The sequence below is a fragment of the Saccopteryx leptura genome, chromosome 2 (assembly GCF_036850995.1).
Source record: "Saccopteryx leptura isolate mSacLep1 chromosome 2, mSacLep1_pri_phased_curated, whole genome shotgun sequence".
In the NCBI taxonomy this organism is placed as follows: Eukaryota; Metazoa; Chordata; class Mammalia; order Chiroptera; family Emballonuridae; genus Saccopteryx; species Saccopteryx leptura.
The window spans coordinates 120,216,973-120,242,083 of NC_089504.1; the positions used below are offsets into that span (position 1 = coordinate 120,216,973).

Below are 25,111 nucleotides of genomic sequence, written 5' to 3' on the forward strand. Positions count from 1 at the left end.
TAGAGAAGTAACTTTATAAAATTTATAAAGCAGAGTTACAGCAAGTTAAAGCATATAATAATAATTACTTATCAAGTACCTTATGTCAGATTTTTGCTAAGTTTGGCAGAATAAATCTTTATAAAACAATTTACTATAGTTAAATCTATCTTTTTATTTATACTTTGGTTGCTCTGCTACCGCCCACCATGAAAACTGGAACGCCCACTAGTGGGCAGTAGGACCAGGTTGACTACCACTGCTCTAAAGGATTGTTAGAATGGAAGTAAAATAAAATCAGTGGGTGGTGTATTCCATAGACATATATTATAAGAACAAAAATGAGTAGTGAAAAATAAGCATAGTATGTTCAAGAGACAGGATTGATCGGCATCTTTGAAAAACATGCAGAATATTTATATGCATATATGGCACATTGAGTAGTTGTAGAGTGAGCACCCATACCACCTTGGTCTTGGTCTAGTTTAGCTAGGAAGCACCTCAGGTAAGTCATTTACCTTCATTGGGCTTCTGTTTTTTTACCCATGAAAATAGATTGTTAGACTAGCTTAGAAGTTCCCTAATTTCTGGGACAAGCAAAAATTTTTTAATGTTGAATAAGTAAATTTCTTATTAAAGTCAAAACCAAACCCAAGAACATAACAACAACTTGCAATCTGCTGTTAGAATCATGTTTTTAAAAACGGTATATTTAAAATGAAAGCAGTGTGTATATGTGTGTGTCTGTGTTGTGTGTGTGATAATTTATATTAAAACTAACCAGATTGCCATATTTTTTTGAATTTGATATATACTGATATGAATTTTATTGTAGATTCTACCTGATCAGCATTTGAAAACCATAGAGTAGCTCATACTTAGCAGTTCTTCCCTTTGTGATTCATAACAGATAATTTCCCTATTATACTCTGCCTATAGTTGTCAAGCAAGCTAGTTAACACCCCAGTCCAGTGTCTAGCCCTTAAATGTACACCATGTTGTTGGGTCTTCTGTCAGAGCAATTCTTGTTGGGTTATGCATAGGTAGGACAGAAAAAGCAGCCTGTTGGAAGCCGGCAGAATTGTCTTCTGGTGTGCCTTTTGTCACTCCTCGCAACATGAGTTTTTTCATGTCATTAAACCTTTCTAAAAGTAATCTAAAAAAATAAACTTATTATACTGCCTTACCTTTCTTACTGAATTGTTCTGAAGTCAAAAAAATAACTTATTTTATTTTTTATAAACTTTAAAGCTACATAAAGTTTTAATAATAAAATAGCAATATGTAAAATCCCCCAAGTAGATATGAAGTTACTAGTATTTCAGAGAAGATTGTAGGTTTATAATTTTGATCATTCAAATGACTTTCTAAGAACTGAACTACAAAATTTACAAGCCTAAAAATGTTTTTATGCTAAATCTTCAGAATAAAAAGGTATTTCATTTACCCCAAGCATTTCCTGTTGTTATAAAATCTACAACATAATCAAAATTGTCAGCCATCCACATATATCATTTTTCCACTTCACTTCTGAAATTCAGTAGCACTTTGGCATTGAACAAGAGTTAAGAGGGTCACTAAGATTTCAGTCCAACAACATATAAATGTAGGCATAAGTGAAAATTAAGACTTTAAGAAAGATGCCTATGAAGTAACGATGAAATGTAGACAGTTACTTCTTTTCAAATGAAAGAAAATGTGCCTTTTCTTGGTTGGAGAACACTAATTATAAAAGATTTGGCAGAAGTCTACCACTCCTAATGGCATAAAATCATCAAACTGACATTTTTGAAAATGATAATGATCATAACATAGTGTAATTGAATAATCCTCCCACCAGTTAGCTGTTCTGTCGGTTTGGTGTTCATCTTTGAAAACACTTCACTCTTGTTATTTCTCTATCAACTGTTTCTGTGACTTATTGAAATATATATAATTTATGCATTATATTGGAATAAAGTTTATGCATTTTAAAATCACCTGTTTTTAATATTCACATTTAAAATAACTGTGGATCACTAAATTTGAAATTAGACTTTTTTCAGAGCAGGAGATTTCAGAAAACATTTTCTTTAATTTTCATGAAAATAAATTATGGCTACCATGATAATTTACCTGTACGCACATCTATAAGATTAAAAATCATAAAGATATCTTCTTCCCATTGCAACATTTTAAAAAAACCGAAAACTCTATATTGAATTATATTTTCCATGTGAGCAAGCTTTGTCTTGTTCCTGCTCTGTCCCTAGGGCCTAATAAATTGATGCTGTCTAGGAGATATTCAATAAAACTTTGTTGAATGAATGAAAGAACGATCTTTAGTATTTCATGTTTCAGATATGATAGAAAGGTTGAAAAACATTTCTGATTTATGTTAGGCAATATTAAAATAGAGAAATAATCACATGAATTTGAATTAATAGAATCTCAAATTTTGAGTAACATCCATCAATATGGAACAATGTCAATAAAAAAAAGGAAAAACAGATATATAATTTAATATTTTTCTCCATTAGCAATCAAAATGAGAACTTATTTTAAATGTAATTTTTTTGAATAAAAACTGTTCATCCTTATAAATCTAATTGAATAAATACATTTTAATACCTCAGAACATTTGTTTATTCAATGTGTTTACATTTTAAACAAAAATCAATAACTTATTTACACCAAAATTTAAAGTGCAAAAGAAATGCTTCATATACTATATTTTAGAGAAACCACACTAACGATTTTAGTTCATTTTATTCTAATTAGCCACATGTTTATCAATCATAAAATATCAACTAAATTGATGTTGTTTTGGCATTCCAATTAAAACTGAAAGAACCCTCAAAAGTTTGAATAAATTTTCAAGCTGTTGATGCATTTAATGTTTATATAATTTTAATTTTAAATATAAATCTGTGACAGCATTAGGTTAATCAAAAGGATCTTTCACTGATGTTTTGGCTAAAGCTCCTCTCCACTGACAGGATATATGTAAAGAGGTATAGATTTACAAATAACTTGCACTTATCACTGATCAAAAGAATAACTTTTTAAAGAACAATAAAAATAATATACTGTGTATTAATTATTTGAGCCACACCTTTACAAAATATGTTTCTTTTATGAAGAAGAGTAATTACATAATAAAAAAAATAATGTGGCCTGACCAGGCGGTGGCGCAGTGGATGGAACGTTGGACTGGGATGCGGAGGACCCAGGTTTGAGACCCTGAGATTGCCGGCTTGAGCACGGGCTCATCTGGTCTTTGAGCAAAGCTCACCAGCTTGGACCCAAGGTCGCTGGCTCAAGCAGGGGGTTACTTAGTCTGCTGAGGGCCCATGGTCGGGGCACATATGGGAAAGCAATCAATGAACAATTAAGGTGTCGCAACGAAAAACTGGTGATTGATGCTTCTCATCTCTCTCTGTCCCTACCTATCCTTCCCTACCTATCCCTCTCTCTCACTCTCTTTCTGTCTCTGAAAAATATAATAATAATAATGTGTTTAACCCAGGCTGGATAGTTTGGTTGGTTAGAGCTCTGCCCTAAAGCACAGAGGTTGCCAGTTTGATCCCCGGTCAGGGCACATACAGGAACAGATTAATGTTCCTGTCTCTCTCTCTTCTTTCTTTTCTCACTAAAATCAATCTATAATTTTTTTTTTAATATTAAAAAAATAATGTGTTCTGTTTATGAAGAAAATCCTTTGACTTATTTGGAAAAAGTAAAGCAGATATTTTAAAACAACAATTGATGTACTTTCTAGAAGAAGAAAAATGTACATTTTAAACTATCATTGCAACAATAATTTCTTTGTAAACACATTCTTTGTGATTCTGTAGTAATGTGTCCCATTTACAACTGAATATTGCTTTTATTCTCCTGGTAGGTCTGGACAAGGTGCCCAAAGACCTTCCCCCTGATACTACGCTGCTGGATCTGCAAAACAACAAAATAACTGAAATCAAAGATGGGGACTTTAAGAACCTGAAGAACCTTCATGTAAGAATTTACATTTTTTTTTAAATTTTTGAGTTGTAGCAAGGTCTGACTCCAAGTAGTTTAGAAAACAAAGCTTAGGTAAGGCCAAGAGTACAATATGGTAATAAGCATCTAAGTATGTATTCAAATTACTACTTAGGAGGTGATGGGGGGGGGTATTCAGTCTTTAACCCCTAAAAAGTCAGCAAAATGTTTTACATATATTGCATCAATGTTCTGTATTTGCTTCTTAAAACTACTGTGAATCTTAATTTGCTCTCATGTTTCATGGATAAAAGTCTTTACAAAATGAATTGATCTCAGTATTATTTCATTTCCTTGCTTCTTTTGTTACTTGTTATTCATATTCTAAGAGGTGCAGATAAGTGTAAACCAAAAGAAAAAGGAATAATCATTTATAAATACATATGTATATGTATCTGTGTATTTCAGATTATGCATACTCCATCCTTATCTGTAGCTCTGTTTTTATTGTGATTTTTACTTACCTCCATTGTTCCACTATAGTATATGGAAACATATCCAGTCCACCAGTCAGGATGCCAGCATAAAGAAGATGGCATTCTAAAAACATTCCACAGGGGGAGACTTTGCTAAAGGGACTGTTTAACAAAGAGGAATGGGAACCGATAAGGCAGGGATCGGAAACCTATGGCTCGTGAGCCAGATGTGGCTCTTTTGATGGCTGCATTTGGCTTGCAGACAAATCTTTAATAATAAAAAAAAATAACGTTAAAAATATAAAACATTGGCCCTGGCCGGTTGGCTCAGCGGTAGAGCGTCGGCCTGGCGTGCAGGAATCCCGGGTTCGATTCCCGGCCGGGGCACACAGGTGAAGCACCCATCTGCTTCTCCACCCCTCCCCCTCTCCTTCCTCTCTGTTTCTCTCTTCCCCTCCCGCAGCCGAAGCTCCATTGGAGCAAAGATGGCCCGGGCGCTGGGGATGGCTCTGTGGCCTCTGCTTCAGGCCCTAGAATGGCTCTGGATGCAACAGAGCGACGCCCCAGAGGGGCAGAACATCGCCCCCTGGTGGGCATGCCGGGTGGATCCCGGTTGGGCGCATGCGGGAGTCTGTCTGACTGCCTCCCCGTTTCCAGCTTCGAAAAAATGAAAAAAATATATAAAACATTCATTTCCTACCCTCTCTCAGCCAAAAAGGTTCCCAACCCCTGCAATAAAGTGTTGTGGAACACTCGAGCCCACAAGGCCTCAAGGAAATAGGGAGTCCCAGAGCCTTGAGAGAGGTGAGGAGCTGTAGTCTTAGCTCCTGGTTTCATGCCAGTGTCTCCCATGCTGAACCTAACTTAAAGCCAGAGGACAAAGGCATCTGGGTGATGAAGTCACCAGAGGTCAGCCTCCCTGTATATAAGGAAGGATCAAAAAGGGCAAAGAATAAATATAACTGCATTTGGAAGAAGGTGACTTAAAAATGAGAAATTACCAACCTACTAAAATAGGTTTAAGCTTTGCTGATGTAGCCCTCTGTAAGAGTAAAGGTACTGCCTGTTCACATAAGGCATCAGAATCCCTATAGAATGCATTACTTAATGAACAACTAAGGTCTCACAATGAAAAACTGACGATTGATGCTTCTCATCTCTCTCCGTTCCTGTCTGTCTGTCCCTGTCTATCCCTCTCTCTGACTCTCTCTCTGTCCCTGTAAAAAAAAAAAAAAAGTAAAAAAGAAAAAAAAAAAAGAATGCATTACCTAGTCCACCTCTCCACCTGTGGTTTCCAGTCAAATTAACAGTACACAGTTAGTGTAAATATGTCAGATTTCAATGTCCAAATAAATATCAATGTCTGCATTCTACTATTCTCGTAGGCCTCTCTTAAAATATTGAGTCTAATCCTGGACAAGACATTTTAAGAAGGACATTAACCTTTGAGCAACCAAAAAATGATTATCGTAGGGATAACGAATCTGAAAATTATTTCTTCTAGGACAGTTGATGGAGATGTGGATATCTAAATTGCATTCAAAAAGGTCATGAGTGACATATTTGAAGGGCTGTGTTTAAGATAAATTAAATTTTGTTGCTTCAACTATACGATGAAAGAACTGTCCTATTGTCAGTTGAGTGGAGTTTCAAGGACACAGAATTTTGTTCAACATTAAAAATAAAATGTAAAGCCTGACCTGTGGTGGCGCAGTGGATAAAGCATCGACCTGGAAATGCTGAGGTCGCCGGTTCGAAACCCTGGGCTTGCCTGGTCAAGGCACATATGGGAGTTGAAGCTTCCAGTTCCTCCACCCCTTCTGTCTCTCCTCTCCTCTCTGTCTCTTCCTCTCCTCTCTAAAATGAATAAATAGAAATTAAAAAAACAAATAAATAAATAAATAAAATGTAAAGAGTTAGAATTTTCAAATAATGCAGAGGATTGCCTAGTGATTAGTTACCTATCTGTGAAGATAAATATTGTAGAAATACATTCTTAAGGTTGGAAATATAAAAATAGAAAGCTCTAATTTCACAACTATTTATTACTTTTCACTATTATTAAAAATAATTAAGGGGTTATATAGTAAGAATAGTTAATATATAGTAAAATATAAATATAAAAATAAATTATCTGGCTGCTATATATTAGAATAAGAAATATATGTTCAAGGAAAATAATGTAATATAAATAAAATAAACATCATAATATGCTATAGAGTTTATATAACAAAGACAAGTTGTAGTTACCAGCTTTCAGATAGCCAAGATGAGAAAACATAATAAACATATATGCATTAGGAGAAAATATACCAGAGTTTAAAAAAAAAGCATAGATTTATTTTTTTCTTAAAATTTTAAGATTCTCTATAAAACAGTTAATTATAATGATAGCACATAAGAAGTTGTATAGTCAATCTGTTGAAGTATCCAACAATACAAGCACAATATAATAGCAGTAGTGAATGTTATGAGCATAGAGGAAAAAAAAATCATACATCATCTTATATCAATTTACTAGTTAGTGTTTTAGGAAAATATGAGACAAAGTCTTAGCATATTAGCAACATGTTGAAGAGAAGAATGATTTTTGTGCAAGAGAAAAGGATATATAGAAGAAAATAAGAAGCAGACAAATAAAAATAAAAACTGGCTAAAGTGAAAGATTCAAGCTCCAATATAGTGGGGCATAAGGCTTGAGCTAGAGATTTCAAATCATGGCACAGTGGGATCCATCTCCACTTATAGCTTCCTGGGCCTGAGCCCCTACTCACCCTCTCTCTGCTTTCATATTATGGTTTCATTGAGACTGAGCCAACTGTGCTACCAACAACGTTGTCAATGACTATTTAAACTGTCATTAAAATAAGCTAAAAGAGGTAAGAATGAAAGTTAAATGTTGTTAGTTTCAGTACATAAAAATATTTTAAATCTTTTTTTTATATATTTACCCTAAAGCTACATATTTTAAGTATGAAAAATTATCTTTCTCTAAATCTTACCTCCTGTGAGTTTAAGTATAATTTGAATAATTGGTTTAAACTCCTCATATCCTTAAATGTGAGATATCTAGTTTCTCTGATGTTCTCATTAAATCTGGCATTCTAATAATGTGTTCTTTCTTTTCCACATCTTCTAAGTATGTTTTAAGGCAATTATGATCTTGGCAATTTTGTTTTTTTTTACTTCAAAGTATACATTGGAAGAAGAGTTTATTAAAGCTTCCAACCATTCAGAGGATGTTAAACAGCTATTTTTTTCTGACTCTTTTATTCATGATTGTTTCTATCCTTTTGATTGTGCAAATAACATCATAATTTCTTCCAGGAAAGCTACACGTAAATGAGAAGGAAGGAGAAAAATGGAAAATTAACAAGGATTAAAGTAAAAAGAATTTAACAGAAAAAATGTCCTTTTTTAAGAACTTGATTAAGTTTACAACTCTGGTTAATTGTGTGTACATGTTATAAAAGTAGTTTTACACTTATATGTAGTAGAAAAACTACATACTTATTTTATAAAATAATAAATTGAGTATTATAATGTCATCATTCAATATCCTTAAGAATTGAAGCTTAAAAATATAGAAATCTTTAAAATTAGAAATATATTAAAATGTGTCAAAAATTGAATAATAAAAACACTTGTTTAGCAATTTTTATATTGTAGGCACTGTTCTTAATACCTTATATACATTATCTTATTTAATTTTTCTTTTTTAAGCAAGAGAGAGAGCCAGACAGATAGACAGGGACAGACAAGAAGGGAGAAAGATGAGAAGCATCAAGTCATAGATGTAGCTGACCAGGGCACTCCAGCTGAGCTAGTGACTCCTTGCTCAAGCCAGTGACATTTGGGCTGAAGCCAGTGACGATGGCATCATGTCTATGATCCCACGCTCAAGCTGACCACCCCGCACTCAAACCAGAGACTTTGGGGTCTTCAACATCCCAGGCTGATGCTGTATCCATTGCACCACCCCCTAGTCAGATTATTTAATTCTTATAACTATTTTTACATGGTAGACACTCTTGATAACCCCTTCATACAAATGAGGACACCCAGCACAGGAAGCTGAATTACTTGCTCATAGCACAAAGTAAATAAGAGCCAAAGCTTGAGATCTAAACTCAGGAGCAGTCTGGCTTTAATGTCTACTAGTAATTTCCTATAAATTTAATAGCCATTATCCAATTTCTTAAAACAACACTTGGTACAGTGTAAACCCTGCTTAAGTGGCTTTGGAGAGAATTTTACACATAAATTCAGGTTTCCATTATTTTAATTTTTAAATATTTATTGATTGATTTTAGAGAGAAAAAATAAAGACAGAGATTGATTTGTTGTTCTACTTATTTATGCATTCATTAAGTAATTGATTCTTGTATATGCCTTGACCAGGGATCAAACCAGCAACTTTGGCATGTTGGGACAATGCTCTAACCAACTGAGCTACATGGCCAGGGCTCCATATTTTTTTCTTTCAATTTTAATAAAATATAAGTGACTTATAGTACTGTATAAGTTTAAGTTATATAAAAAAATTAACATACATATTGCAGAATGATTCTCACAACAAGATTAGTTACTAGCCCTCACTTCATATAGATATTACAACTTTTTCATTATGATGAGATCTTTTAGGATTTCCTCTCTTAACAACTTTCAAATATACCATACAGTAGTGTTAACTATAACCATCACATTGTACAATACAGCCAGAGTAGTTATTTATCTTGCAACCAAAAGTTTATACCTTTTTCCACTTACTCAGGTAAAGGTGGTGAAAATGCTTCCATTTTCTCTTCTACCCTATTTCTATTGCTTGTCATTTTTTCCATCACTTCTCTCTACCTCCTTGGCTAGATCACTTTTTTCTTTAGTTACTGAAGAAGTAAGCTGTCCTACTTTTTGAGTCCCTGGTTTAATTTTAGATTAAATGACACTGAAGTCACTTTTTACCCCTCAAACAACACATTCTCTTCTAATTCCACTTCTCTCAGCCTCCAAGCTTACTCATGATTATCATCTCTGCTTGTTTTTCTTCTTTGCATCAGCTGACTTCCTGCAGAACACCTGGGGTTCACCTTTGACTTCTTCTCTGGTAGCTGGACTTTATTATTAGCCAGTGTAATTATTCAGTTTTTTTCCCATCTCAACATTTTGTCATTGCCTGTTATACCTACACTACCTTAGATACATATCCCTCTGTATGGAACTAATCTTACCCATCTTTAGCCATACTATATATACAGAAATACTTTTTTTGGTGTGTGGATCTTTTAGATAAGTTTTAATTTTGATAACCCTTAAAATTTTATCAAATTATGACCAAGCTTTTCAGTTTTATTTTATAAATTTATTTTATTCTAAAAACAAAGACTTATACTGGATTAAAAAATTTAAATATCAATGATATTTGAAAGGAATTTTGCAAATAAGTACTTTATATACATTTTCATTTTTAATCCTCACAACAACCTTTCTAGATGTTACTTTTATTCCCACATTACTAAAGAATTATTTGGGGACAAATGTCTTACTACTCCCCAAATTTATCAGCAGTTATCACTACACCATATTCACAGGTAGAGGCATTGTCTAGTTATTATCTAGTCAAGGAAGTAATATTTTATTACCTGAAATAACAAGTAAATACACCATCAAATTGATTCTACATAATAGGTTTTAACATTTTACATGAAATAAACAGATTTTCAAACATGTTTATAACTATATCAAGCTTTCAGAATTTTCTTCTACAGACAGTAATAGCAAGGCCTCTCAATCTTTCTCGAGCTTTGGCTTTTACTGATTTCCTGCCCATTTTGCTTGTTGATATAAATTTTATATGCCTTATAAACTCTTACAACTTTTTTAACTTTCTGTAATATTCATCATAAAATCTTAAGAAATTCCAAATAATATTTTTGTTTTAATCACCAATGCGTATTTTAGGAGCAGATAAAAAAATCTATTACTTCTCATAAGTTTTAATTAGTCAAATAATGTAAACTATGTGAAGATGTACATGATTTAATTAATCTGCTGTTATTATAAGAAAATATTCTGCCTTCTTAGACAGAAAGTTACTACTTTTCTGTTACTCTAGTACCTTTTTTGTTCCTCTGCATTTTCAGAAATGCATATAAGTGTACTGCAGTCAAAAGTCCAGTTTCTTAAAACTTGATAAAATCATCCTGTTAATTAGGATTCATTGATAAAGAGACTTAAAATAATAAGATTCAGTGGTTCTGATCATTGATAAGGCACGTTTGATAATAACTATAGGTATAGCAATAACAAATGAGAATAATTTCCTATATTGGAACATTCAGAAACAAAAATTTTAACAGTTGTAAAACATACTAATATACTTGGTCATATGAAACCTTTATATGTAAAAAAATGCAAGAAAATTTAAAAAACATATATTTATGCTCTGCATATCATATTTACTACATCTTTATTCTCCTAACCAATTATTAAAATTTTAAAAAATGAGAAGTATTGTGATCAGGCAATCGCTTCCCTCCAGAAACTACGGTACATGGTAATGAAATGAATGGAAAGTTTTTAAAGCTTTCAAGTGACAAGAAAATGCAAAGTAAAGCAATCAGCTACAACATAATGTACTAATTTGGCAAACTTTTGAAACAGATTTTATCTAGACTTTTGAAGCTTGAAACAAATTTGATTGGCTTGCACTGCTGCTGATGGTGTGAATTGCTGCCACCCATTTGGAGTGAAATTCATGACCACAGTCAATGAAGATGTACTTAAAGTTTGAAAAACCAGAGAATGAATGACTTTTCAGGTGTCTTGGTCCAATCTTTATGAATACTTTTAAATAATATAAGTATATATATAAAATTATATTTAATATATAAGTATTATTTAATATATAAGTATATATATAATTATATATAATTATAAATATATATAAAAATACAATTATATTTTTCTCCACTTTTTTCCTGATGTTCAAGTCTTCATACACTTCTTAAAGAAATCACATCTGTGTGATCTTTACTGATTTCTTGCACCTTTGCAGGTTTCTCTGCTAGTTCCATGAATGGAATAATGAGTAGACTACACACTTGGTTTACATACATGGAAGGATTTTGGAATTAAGAAGAGCTTGTTTTTGTTTTCTATCTACAGGCATTGATTCTTGTCAACAACAAAATTAGCAAAATCAGCCCTGGAGCATTTACACCTTTAGTGAAGTTGGAACGACTCTATTTGTCCAAGAATCAGCTGAAGGAATTGCCAGAAAAAATGCCCAAAACTCTTCAGGAGCTGCGTGCCCATGAGAACGAGATCTCCAAAGTGCGAAAGTCTGTGTTCAATGGAATGAACCAGATGATTGTCATAGGTACAGATATTCTTATAACTCTAAGACCAGGATTCAAGCTTCACCTTAAGAGAATTCAATTCAAGTAAACTTTAGCTGCAGGAAGGTAGATTAGTGAGAAATTACATGTTTTAAGCTTATAGAAACGTCAGGAGCAGGGCCAGGAGAAATGAGATTTTGAATCTGCCTTACAACCTCGTCTTTATTTCTTGTCCATGGATATCTGAGAATATAGAGAACGTTCAAGAGTTGAAGTTATCCCCTTGCATGTCCAAGATGTGGGATGCAATTAAGTAGCATTTAATTAAATATATTTTAATTTTATAATTGACTTACAAAATGTTAGATTCAAATTCCTTTTAACAACATTTATGTATTTTAGAAAAGTAATACCTCCAGGATAAGTGTAATTTGTAAATACTTGCTTTTGTTGACTTCTGGGCAAAACTGTGTATGCATCATAAATAATTGCATTGTTATTACTTTTTCATAAATATTTATGGGTTTTGTTGTTGTTATTTGTTGTTTCAGTAAGGGCCATTTTTACCCCATTTTGCTATACCTTTGAGGAGCATTGCTTTAATTTCTCTTTTGTTTTTCAGTCAAGATGTTATTGAACCAAATTTGTTAAATTCCTTGTTGAAACAGACAGTATTCTGACTTGCAATATCATAAAATTGTCGTCTAAAAACTCTGAACTTACTCCATTTTTAGAATTGGGTACCAACCCGCTGAAGAGCTCGGGAATTGAGAACGGGGCGTTCCAGGGAATGAAGAAGCTCTCCTACATCCGCATTGCTGACACCAATATTACCTCCATCCCGCAAGGTGGTAGACAGTTCTCTAAAGGAATTTGAAAATATGAACCCAAAAACTTTGACATTTAAAAAAACTGTTTTGATAATTTGAATGGTGACTCAAGAGTCCAACTTCAGTTCTAGTAAATTCTCTATCCTAGTAGGTAACCACTGGGCCATCTATGCTCATTGTAGAGGTCACTGGGCTCTTTTGCCTATAAAGTCTCTGCTAAAATGTTATGTAATGCATGATGATTTTATATAATAGAATCATTATTTCACAAAGAAAAAAGTACAGTTGTTTTAAGAGATAGAGTGCCTTAGCAGTACTTTGCTTAAAAAGAGAATGAGAGAGATGAACGAAAGTACCTCTAAAATTGAGAAAATTTTTACTTCAAGTCTCTAATCTGTAGTGAATTTATTTCCATCTTAAAATTTTTCATTTATATGCTCCTTGAGTAAGAGGATCCACAATGACTATACTCTTATTTTAATAGATGCAGTGTGTGTGATAGAGTGTGGATTTGGAATGTATCTGCTTGACTTCAAATTGTCACTAATTGGCTCTGGGACCTTGGGCAAGTTATCAAAATCTGTGCCTCAATCTCTTTATTTTTGAAGTGAGAATAATACTAATATCTACCTCATTTGGATTAAAAAAAATTAAAACAAATAGTGAACTATCTGGCATACAGATAAGTAGTGGATTAATTATTACCGTATGTTGTTCATTGAAAATGTTTTGAACACTCATTTTGCTCAGGCGAAGTTCCAAACACAGGAGACAGGACAGTGCATAGCATACACTACCTGCCTTGGAGGCACTTATTGCCTGGAGCAAAGCCAGACAGTTAAGCAGCAGTCATCACACAGTCATGGGGGTAAGCTCATTGTCTGAAGGTTACCCAGGAGAGGTGCGTAAGTCAGTCTTTGTGAATCAGAAACTGCTTCAAGTCACCAAACATAAGTTCTAATTTTCACATTTTTCCTCTCATAGATTATTAAGTCTCACAAAAACCCCTGTATATTCCCAAATTTTCTTTTCAATCTGGTGCTTCTCAAATTAAATATCTTATTCTTGGGCTGTGTAGAAAATATGTATAACTATTTGCTCACGGAAAACAATGACCCTTTATTAGGCTTCCATAGAAACTTCAACTCTTGAGAGCACGTATCTCATAGAATGGTTTCTTACCACCCCTTGTTCTCTATACAGTCTTTGTGCTACAAAGAATGTTTCTGATTCATAGAAGCAACTACTGGTATAGATCAGTAGATACATAGATATAGATAGACAAAGGATATTGATTTACAGTTCATAAAGCACATTCATGCTGAGTCTCTGACTCACATGTAACAAGTGATCTGTCTTATCCTCAGTGCAGAGATTATATAGAGAAAATATATATTTCAGTTAAATATATATATATGCAGTTCATGTTATATTTTGCTATATATATAGTTATTCAGATAGATAGATAGAAGATAGATAGATAGATGATAGATAGGTAGGTAGATAGATAGATAGATAGATAGATAGATAGATAGATAGATAGATCTTGCCTAAAGCCTTAGACTTGTAGGAGGTGAAGTAAAGTTGCTAGAACTTAAAGTCCAGGTATTCCCATTACTCCATACAGCCAGATGTCTTACATTAAACAGTCTTTGAATTTGTGATCTTTAATGCATCTTCCTAAATATCCCTCAGTAACACATTTTATCACATAGTAGCCTTTTTTTCTTGCTTTTCTGTATCCTTACCCTATCCTAGATGATCTTTCCTCATCATCTTTACCTTGCTTTTATATACTAAACACTTAATAATATTAAAATAACAGTGACTAAATTTTATTCGGCACTTGCACCAAATGCCTTTCATGGGTTTTGTTATTTGTGCCAAATGCTTTTCATGGATTCTGTTATATAAGTCTCAAAATAATCCTGTGTAAGTAATATTATTATACTTGTTTTATAAATGAAGAAAATAAGGCTTAAAAAGATGAGGTATATTGTGATCAAGTTCTTGGAACTTGGAAGTGGCAGAGCTGGGGTTGTGCTGGGCTGATGTCAGAGCTCCTGCGTTTGAGCATTTTACTCTGTTGCCTGATAAAATCTACCCCCATGCATATATATGCATATCTAATATAAAAGTCTGACTTTCTTAGGCTGAGTACCTTCTGCCTGAACATCACCAACTTTCAGGGAGTCTTAATTTCCACATGTTATCTTCCATCACTAATGGAAACAGAAAGACAGTGGAATGAAATGAAGAGATTATAAATTCACTCCTGAGTTAGACCAACCTGAGTGAGAATCATGACACAGCCTTTTAGTTGCTCTCTGACATTAGGCTAATTATTTCACATCTCTGAAACCTTAGTTTTGTTATCTATAGAATAAAGACATTAATGATATCTATCTTTGAGAATATTTGTAAGGATTAATAGACATAAGACTTGTCATGCACACACATAGTATTTGGCCCAAAGTAAGCTCTCAATGTGTTTTATCTCAAACTGGAAAGGAAAAGAAAAAAAAGAAAAATTATAGTTTAAGTTCTTTGGCTAAATGCTGCAGTGCCAAAGGCTAAAGCAGTTCTTTATAAATTTGATTCTCTCTCTACCCTATGCAAAATTTTATTCCATGGTCAACTTCTTCCTGGCTACAACTTTTTTTGGGGGGAAACTGACATTCCCTAAAGCAGTAGTAGTCAATCTGGTTCCTATCGCCCACTAGTGGGCATTCCAGCTTTCATGGTGGGCAGTAGTGGAGCAACCAAAGTATAACTACAGGTATCGATCGACTTACAACCTATGCAACTTATGACCATTCAACTTTACGACCACAATTGCTACCCATGACTGCTCTGCGTCTGGCAGCGCCAGTGTTGCCCAGCTGGACATAGGACAGTGTGGACCAGCTTCTGGCAGCACTATCATATCTGCATGCACCATTTCAACAGTTATCCCAGACTTGGTACAGCAATTTGTGTTTTGTATCTTGGATATTTTTCATCAAACCTCTCCCAAGATGTCTACCAAGAGGAAATTGTCTTTGTCTTTGACTTAAAGATTTTTATAACATCATTTCACAGTATGGTACATATAGCCTACTCAACTTATGACCAAATCGTGTTATGACCAGTCTGTCAGAACCAATCGTGGTCGTAAGTTGAGCACTAGCTGTAAAAAGATAGATTTAACTATAATAAGTTGTTTTATTAAGATTTATTCTGCCAAACTTAGCAAAAATCCTACATAAAGTACTTGGTAATTAATTATTATTATATGCTTTAACTTGCTGTAACTCTGCTTTATAAATTTTATAAAGTAAAGTTACTTCCCTACTTTATAAATCACCATTACTGTGGAACTGGTGGATGGTTAGAAAAGTTTACTACTAACGGAGATACAAAAGTGGGCGGTGGGTATAAAAAGGTTGACTACCCTTGCCCTAAAGGAAGACACTTAGGAACTAGGTAAGAATGACAGATGTAATGATAATTGATGTTCTAGAGACACTGCATTTTAAAAACATGTTTTCCTGGTGATAGGGAAGAAAAGATATGCATTCATTGCTTTTTATACTCACTTGTTTTACTAATAGAAATAGTTTGAAAATCCACATGTATTTATTCTAAGGCAATTCAAGTGGTTGAAATTATTTATTCCAAGAGTGACTGTGATTTCCTGATCCTTATTCATGAAAAAAATGCAATTGAGATTTTATTTCCTTCAGTTAAGAGCATGCTATTTTAACTCCCTTTGACCATCTGGGAACTTAGTACATTTTCTACCTAGTAGCCAGATAAACTATAACATTTTTAACTTTGAATCTCTGTTTCCTCATCTATGAAATTGAATAAATGAAAAATAATTTAAATATTAAAAAATGTAATGAGATAAATTAGGAAAAATGCCAATCTCAATGTTTGGCACATAACAGATATTCAGTAAGTAGAACCTTTCCTTAGCACCTTCCATCTAAATAGAGAAACCAATAGTAATTTAAATATCAAACATGGACTAAATTTTTCCATTAATTTGATAATCTTGACAGAATTCAGTAGGATATAATGAAAATTTTAGACCAAACATAACCTGTGATTTTCTAATTATGTTCTTAATGGACAAATAACCAACACTTTCTGCTAAGCAGATGTTAGTTCTACATGTAACCAATTGGCGGTTTTCTTTGTAGTTGTTGCTATTCTTATAAGTGAAACAATATGCTGTTTAAAAAGTTATATAAAAACATATTACCTCCTGAGATGGCAAAAAAAAATATTTAAACTTTTATATAATATTTATATTACTAAACTTTTAGAAATCTTAGCCATACAAGAGGTACTATCCAGAGGGGTAGTAGATACTTTGGATCTAAAATGATTTCCCCAGGTGCTCAACATATGGCAGAGCACTTGATTATAGGCCCCTGCACTCCATTTGTGTATAGAAACAGTCTTGATTTTAAAAGCCTGAAGAAACTCTAGCTCTTTCTATACACCCATGTTGCAGTGGCATTTGAGACTTTTTATGGAAAAGTTGATTAAGACTAAGGCCAGTATATTAATGTTAGTTTTTAATGATCATCATTAATGAAATAACTAGTTAACATACAGTATATTCATCTCTTTATTATAGTTCAACTACTCATCTCTTTGGTTTAGAGTTATTATCTTTTGCCAATGGCAGTGTTAGCTCAGCAACAAAGAGGTAAGAACCTAATGAGATTCAGGGTTTCACTGCAGTTCTACAATTGTATCCTAGCAATATCTAGGAAAAAAAAACTGCTCTCTGATAAGTACCATCCATGTTTTTGTTAAAATCAATTTAGAAAAGTAAAAATGTCTCATACTCCTTCTAGGAGCATATATTATTATGAAAGAGATGAAGGAAAATGAGGAAAAGCAAAACTAAAGAACAAGAGGAAAAGCAAATAGTTTAGAACTGCATGTTTTTTAGAAAATGGCATATGTCCTCATGACATCTTTCTGTATTCTATAATTATGTTTATGTGCTAATTTAACATTTTGTTTCCATATTCCAGGTCTTCCTCCTTCCCTTACTGAATTACATCTCGATGGCAACAAAATCACCAAAGTTGATGCAGCTAGCCTGAAAGGACTGAACAATTTGGCTAAGTAATAATATTATTTCATGACATTCTATCAATAAAATGTCTAGGTGTATTAGTCACTACATACTCAGAATTAAAAACGTGATTAATTTTTTACTGTACCATATTTGTTGCTGTTGTTTATAAACAACCTCAAACTTCAGCTAGCCCAATTGCTTTTTCGTAAAAACACTAATGAAATGGTATACTGACTGGGAACACCAAGATCAAACTCTTATTTTATAAATACCCTATTATTGTTAGATTAAGATATATCTTATTTCACAGTATTTCATTAAATCAATATGTTTATTCAGGATGTTCTAACTTAGTTGCATTGAACAGAAAGTTAAGTAACTTATAATACAGTGTCCCAGAATTTGAAAAAGCATTAAAATGAAAGATATCAGGGTATGGAAATATTAAGCATCCCACACAACATTACATAGTCAGAGGACTTATGATGAGATTCTCTAAGTCTTATTCTGAAGAGTTTAAAATGTCTCTGGATATTTAACATAGTATTCACAAAGGTATAAAAAATGTCTGGCTCTTCTTTTTTTTTCTTCTCTGAATTATGATCACAAGTGCCAGTCTTCTTTTCTAACCTAACTTCAGTCTTCCTATAGTTACAATCTGGTTAAGCAATAAAAAGAGGAAAATGTTGGAAAATTATTTCAGATGTCTTCAAGGAACACTTTGTTCTTGATCCACATGTATTGCTGAATGTTCTCACAGAGAAGTGTAGTGTTATGCCAAATTGGCTCATTCTTTTTGTATATAAATTTCATGGTAGATAAATAAATATAAAATAATCAATTCATCTTTGAGAAATCCTTACTACCAAGTAGATATATAATGCAGCTTTTTCCATTTCTGTGGCTATTTCCCAGTGAGCCAATGGGTGGTTAGAAGCTCAGGATGAGTATATGTATGTGACAATAGCTACAAAGTATTACCCTGGTGTGTCTCAAATGATAAGAAATTACTTGCCTAAAGCTATTTTAATTACAGCTTCTAACATAGAAAATATTTTTCAAAATAGCATTATGTATCACCCACCTTTTTTTTTTGTTGATTCGGTCCCTCTAGGGGCAGAAAAAGTCAAAAGATATGTTGCATTGCTTATTGTGTAAAACTGCCTTTAGGACAGCTATTATTATTAGATCATTATTTGGAGTAGTAGTAGGGATAAGAATTAACAATAGTATAACATTCTCGATATGGTAAATCATTCATAATATTTGTGCCTTTTTAGTAAAAAAATACTCTGTACTGAAAATGGGATGGATAGTTTGATATTTTTCACTTAATATTAACTTCGTATGCTTTATGTCAAACATAAAAAAGTATCAAGAGCTAATAAACTTCAAAAAGGTCAATAGAAGTGAAGATTTCTGTTTAAATGGATTCAAATTTTATTCAGTAAATTAATGCAGATTGCCTCATTGGCCAAGCAAACTTTCCTAACTCTTGAATTTGTCAACACATTTCTTTTTGGAATCAAGTCCAGAAAATTTTGTTTATTAAGTCATCAAATTCTTGTATTGCTTGCTCCTCACTAATGTTGAATCATGAGAAGTAGTTTGGTGCTGAAAAATTAAAACTGTGAAAAGAAGATGAAGGTAGCTAATCTCAAAATGTAATTGCAGGGCAAATATTATAATTAGTTATTGGGAACAATGAGGGAAAAATAATGTATGTTCCTCTGCAAAAAAAGAAAATGATTTTCAGGCAAACTTCCCTTTTATTATATATATACACACACACAAATATTTATTATTATATAGCATATGATATGTATCATATATATGTCATTAGTCAATATTCTTTGTTGGAAAGAATCATGGTTCTTTGAGCCATGTGTCCTCTACCCTCACAGGCCTAAGATAATGTCTCAAACATATTAAGTTCCTGAATATAAAAATAAATTATTTAAAATTAAAGTTTTCTTGAATAAATTATTAGGAATATTATATTCTAAGAATGTATTAACCCAAAATGGATATGGGCTTTGGATTGTTGTAAAAAATAAGAGACATGATTCTCGGGGGGGAAAAAAAGGCCAGAAACTAGAGATGATTGCCTAAGATTGTGGGAGAACCAAAATATTCTGAACCAAGATGCCATGTTAAGATTCTGTAACTAAGCCCTGGTCGGATAGCTCGGTTTGTTAGAGCATCATCCTGAAGTGCAGAGGTTGTGAGTTCAATCCCCAGTCAGGACACATACAGGAATACACTGATGTTCCTGTCTCTCTCTCTCTCCCCCCTTCCTCTCTAAAATCAATAAAATAAATGTTTTTTTTAAAAAAAGACTTTAAAGCTAATATGTATAAACCAACTGTGCTATAAATTACTTAAAATCAGTACACTTTAATTTCAGTTATTTCACATACCAAGTCATCATTAAAATTGGAAGATTTTGGTTACTTAAGTCAACATCTAAATCTTAAAAGGGCTCAAAGGTCAGAACCAGCTGAAGGCAAGAAGAAACCATCCTATAAAATATGTCCAAGTCTTTTATACTGCATTTGAAGAAACCCAATAGAGTCTTACTCTTACTTTTCCTTGGAGCTTTCTGGCTGTCTTCCGACATATTCTTGCCTCACCCTGGAGACCTATGTCAGAGATCAGGGTCAGAGATAAGAGACATTAGCACTAGATATATTTGGACAAGAACAGATGGTCATTGATGAACTCTTTCAAATTTGTGCAAGATGCTACTTATGTTAACCTTTCTGGAAGGTAGGTTTATTGTCTCATTAGAATCTGTACTGTTTATTTCCAACAAATAATTTCCTCTGATAAGTATGCAATTGTTTAATTTTCAAAGTATGATAAGAGTGTTCCTTTTAGTTTTCTCCCAAATGAATTTACTACATTCATGATATATAGAAATCAATTCAACAGCTGTTCATTGATCATATCAAGATCTGTGTTTGGACTGAATAAACACAACAGTTACTCTTCACAAGGAAAGACACACAAGTACACACTCCCTCGAGTTTTATAAGAGGATGACAGCAGGATGCTTGCTATATGAGCCTTTACTAGTGGTACTGATTTAGTCTGTACTGGTGGAGGGATTTTAAAGAAGGTAACTCTAAACTGAAATCTCAAGAACAAATGGGCTTTGTCAAAGTTCAGCAAGTTTGGAAAAGCTCTCTAGGCAGAGGAAAGCATAAATGCAAAAATGAAAAATGTCTTTTTCTATTGACTTGGTTAATCACATGCTTGTAAGAAGGCATCCATGTGTGACATATGCACTTGTTTTCTCTTTTTTGTTGTAGGTTGGGACTGGGTTTTAACAGCATCTCTTCTGTTGACAATGGCTCTCTGGCCAACACTCCTCATTTGAGGGAACTTCACTTGAACAATAATAAGCTTATCAAAGTGCCTGGTGGCCTGGCAGAACATAAGTACATCCAGGTAACATAATGCCACTGACTATTATAAAACCCTCTTTATTGGTATTCTAGGATGTAGAAAGCTTTGCTTAGAAATCATTTGCAGAGAGATAATTTTAATGTTTCCACATGAATAGGCATTCTAGTTTTATAAGATATAGGTTTAAATGATTATTTTTAAAAAATTAGGACTATTTTCTAGAACTTACTATATAATTCTTGCTTCCAGAATGTAATATTTTTTTATGATGCAGGGTAGTTTCAAGTCACATATCAGTGTAGTAAATACATAGGGTCGGAAAAAATGATTCAATCTGTAATGCACAGATATGAAATAAAATCGTAATGTTAACTTTTAGCTTCAGCAGATGTCATATAGTTTAAAAGGGAATGCTTATCTAGCAGTGTGACTGAATTAACTTTATATAAACTATCAAGTTAGAGTGCACTCAAAAGGATTAGAAGATATGATTGAATACCACAAACACTGTGATAATAGAGCTTTGAGGTCTATAAATCCATACATATGAGACATGCATATTAGTATAAATAGTGAAGGTAATTTTATATATAACACTATAAAACTTTCATTGTTACTCTGAGGAACTAAACAAACATGTTATTTAATTTATATATATTTTTTAAAAATTCAGTCATGTAGTCATCTATAGATTTTACATATTTTCTTATTTTATCTAAATTTTTAGCTTTTTAAAGGTCATATTTAAATTGCTTTAGAGATTTACATAGGTTCTTAGTTCAACTATGGTGATTCAGAAACTATACCTTGACACTGACACTATGTTATAGGTAAAACCATTCTATCTATAAAGTTGGTAATTTAGTATCTCAACTTTACTGCTTGGGGTTTATGATAGGTTTATATTTTACTCTGTTCTCAACAATATGAATAAACTACTGATATTTTTATTGAGTTGTAACAGAAATTTTAAATTAAATTGATACACCCGAATTTTCATTATTTATTCTAATTCTTTTTCAATGGGTCATTGGTGATGGTGAAGCAGTGGGTAAGCAGGTTTTGAAGCCTAAGGAAAACCAGGTCACTTGGAAGACCTGATACAAATAGCTATCATGTGGATGTCCTGAAATAATTCTAAGTTAAGAAAGCCAGACACAAAAGCCACATATTGTTATAACTAAATTTATATGAAATGTGCAGAAAAAAGCAAATCTCTAAAGGTAGAAAGAAAATTAATGATTACCTGTGTCTGGGGATGATATTGAGAATAATTAGAAATTAATAAAAGAATATTTTGAGTGTAATTGAAATTATCTGAAGCTGAATTGTTGTGATGTTGAACAACTATATAAATTTGCTAAAAAGAACTGAACTATGGCCCTGGCCAGTTGGCTCAGCGGTAGAGCGTCAGCCCAGCATGTGGAAATCCCAGATTTGATTCCCAGCCAGGGCACACAGGAGTAGTGACCATCTATTTCTCCACCCTTCCTCCTTTCCTTTCTCTCTATCTCTCTCTTCCCCTCCCACAGCCAATGCTCTATTGGAGCAAAGTTGGCCCAGGTGCTGAGGATGGCTCCATGGCCTGCACCTCAGGCACTAAAATGGCTCCAATTGCAGCAGAGCAATGCCCCAGAGGGGCTGAGCATTGCCTCCTGGTAGTGGGCATGCTGGATGGATCTCAGTCAGGTGCATGAGGGAGTCTGTCTGTCCTCCCCTCTTCCCAACTTCTCATTTTGGAAAAATACAAAAAAAATAAATAAATAACTGAACTATGTACTTATAGAAAGGAAGTAGGGTAGGTGAAATCCCTCAGTGCTGTAGGAAAAAAGTAAAATAGATACATGGCTAGCCAATTAGATATAGAAAATCAAGAATGAAGCCCTTCTGCATTTGAGACCCTGAGTGAAAGCTGATATTCAGCAAAGACCTCACACTAGCTTGTTTTGTATTCTTTACTTTGTGATCCACGATAAGAAACACATATTTGTAGAGATTTAGTATATATAAATCTATGCATATAAAAGTTTTTAAATACTTAGCATTACAGTGATAGTTTCTTTTATATTCAGCTTATTCTATTCTATCCCAGCCTAGCCCATCACATTTTTGTTTAGTTGATGGTGGTTTGTTTTTGTTTTCATTTTTAGATCTCAGAATAATCATTTTTTACCTTCCTGATTGCTCTTTTTCAAATAAATGTTCATCTGAACACATTACTGAGGTCATAGAATTAGTTTCGTTGATTCATTAGGAGCATCAGCCCCATGAATTAAAGTCCTGGTCAGGGCACAAAAGAGAAACAACCATTTGCTTCTTATTCCTTTCTTTCCCTCTTCTCTTCCTCTTCCCCTCCTGCAGCCTGTGGCTCAGTTGGTTCCAGCATTAGCCCCAGGTGCTGAGGACAGCTTGGTTGGTCCAAGCATGTCAGTCTCAGGTGCTAAAAATAGCTCCGTACTTGAGCAACAGGTGTTGCTGGTTGGATCCCAGTCAGGGCACATGTGACAGCCTGCCTCATTTTCTTCCCTACTTTCACTTAAAAAGAACAAACTTTAGGAAGACAAAAGAGGAAGCAGGAAGAACAACCAGTGTAACTTCAGCAATGCAGAAAAAGATAATGGTGGCTTTGGAAAAGGATCTGGGAGTATACAGGGGGATAAGAACTGTATTATTTGTATATTTTGAAGTTTGAGCTGGCAAGATTTGTTGATGGTTGGGCAGAGAGTATAAGAGAAAGGAAGCAGCAAAGATAATGACATTGGTTTTAGTTTAAGTATCTGAAAAGATTGAGATGCCATATACCAAAATGAGGAAACTAAGGAAGGGAAAAACAAGTTTTATAAGGAAGTGAGCAATCAAAAGTTTAGTTTGAGATGTATTACAATATTTAAACTGAAGGATGAAAATATTGAAAGAGTATAAAGTAATTACATGAGGGGGCCTCAATATATCCAGAGGAAAATAATTATTCTCCATTATGTCACATTGCAGGTTGTCTATCTTCATAACAACAACATTTCTGCAGTTGGATCTAATGACTTCTGCCCACCTGGATACAACACCAAAAAGGCTTCTTATTCTGGAGTGAGCCTTTTCAGTAACCCAGTTCAGTACTGGGAGATTCAGCCATCCACCTTCCGATGTGTCTATGTGCGCTCTGCGATTCAGCTTGGAAACTACAAGTAACTACTCAGAAATCCCTCATTTTGATAATCTGGCAAAATCCCATTAATGTCATTGCTGAAAAAGGAAAAGAAAATGAAAGCTAGATAATGAAATTTAACTGCAATGTGGATGTTTTTCCCACATGACTTATTATGCATAAAGCCAGATACACAGTTTAAATAATTGCCTACAATAAAAAAGTATTTTGCCTGCCATTTCAGAATTCTTTTTGAAGCTTTTTGTTGATGTTAACTGAGCTATTGCAGATATTCTTACTTCACTAAATGTAAAATTTGGAGAAAATATGTATGTCCAAAATTTAGTAAAGCTTTTTTTTTTTTAATTTTCGGAAGGAATCAAAATTAAAAAGTACCAATCTTCTGTAACTCATAGGATGGTTAGTGCCTTTGGCATAATGTCAAAGTCAAGCTCAGCTCTGTATTAATCCCTATTGTTACTGAAAAAGCCTCATTTGAATATGTAAATTCAATATAGGCTATGTAAAACTTTGCTGTCATTATTTCTAAAAAAAAATAAATTCACAAGTTCACATTCAAAATTACTATTATATAAAAGTGTAATTGTAATATTTCCCTAAACTTAATTTTTTGAAAAGTAGACATTGCTTTCTTGATATAAACAGCACATTGTTTCAAATTCCTATATATTTCTTTGGCTCCTGTCTTTTAATATTTGTGTATTGTAACTTACATTATCTATATTCAATGTTAAGCTGATAAAGCACAACACTGAATCTACCTGATAGTTTTGGTTACTAAGATGCTAAATCAGGTTTAAAACTATCATGTGTATAATTAGGCTTCTTTCCTGAACATTTTTATAATTACTAGATGTATTAGAAATATTTAT

General features: G+C 33.3%; 1 protein-coding gene across 2 annotated transcripts in view; it reads left to right on the forward strand.

The window, feature by feature from the left end:
* DCN (decorin) overlaps positions 1-24,803 on the forward strand; it is a 37,948-nt gene extending 13,145 nt beyond the window's left edge. For both annotated transcript variants that reach the window (XM_066368650.1, XM_066368649.1), the window contains exons 3-8: positions 3,863-3,975; positions 11,580-11,793; positions 12,487-12,600; positions 17,619-17,712; positions 20,980-21,118; positions 24,068-24,803. In XM_066368650.1, the coding sequence (XP_066224747.1) occupies positions 3,863-3,975; positions 11,580-11,793; positions 12,487-12,600; positions 17,619-17,712; positions 20,980-21,118; positions 24,068-24,262 (869 nt within the window). In that variant the 3' untranslated portion in view covers positions 24,263-24,803. The remainder of the gene's footprint in view (positions 1-3,862; positions 3,976-11,579; positions 11,794-12,486; positions 12,601-17,618; positions 17,713-20,979; positions 21,119-24,067) is intronic.
* The last annotated feature ends 308 nt before the right edge of the window (positions 24,804-25,111 follow it).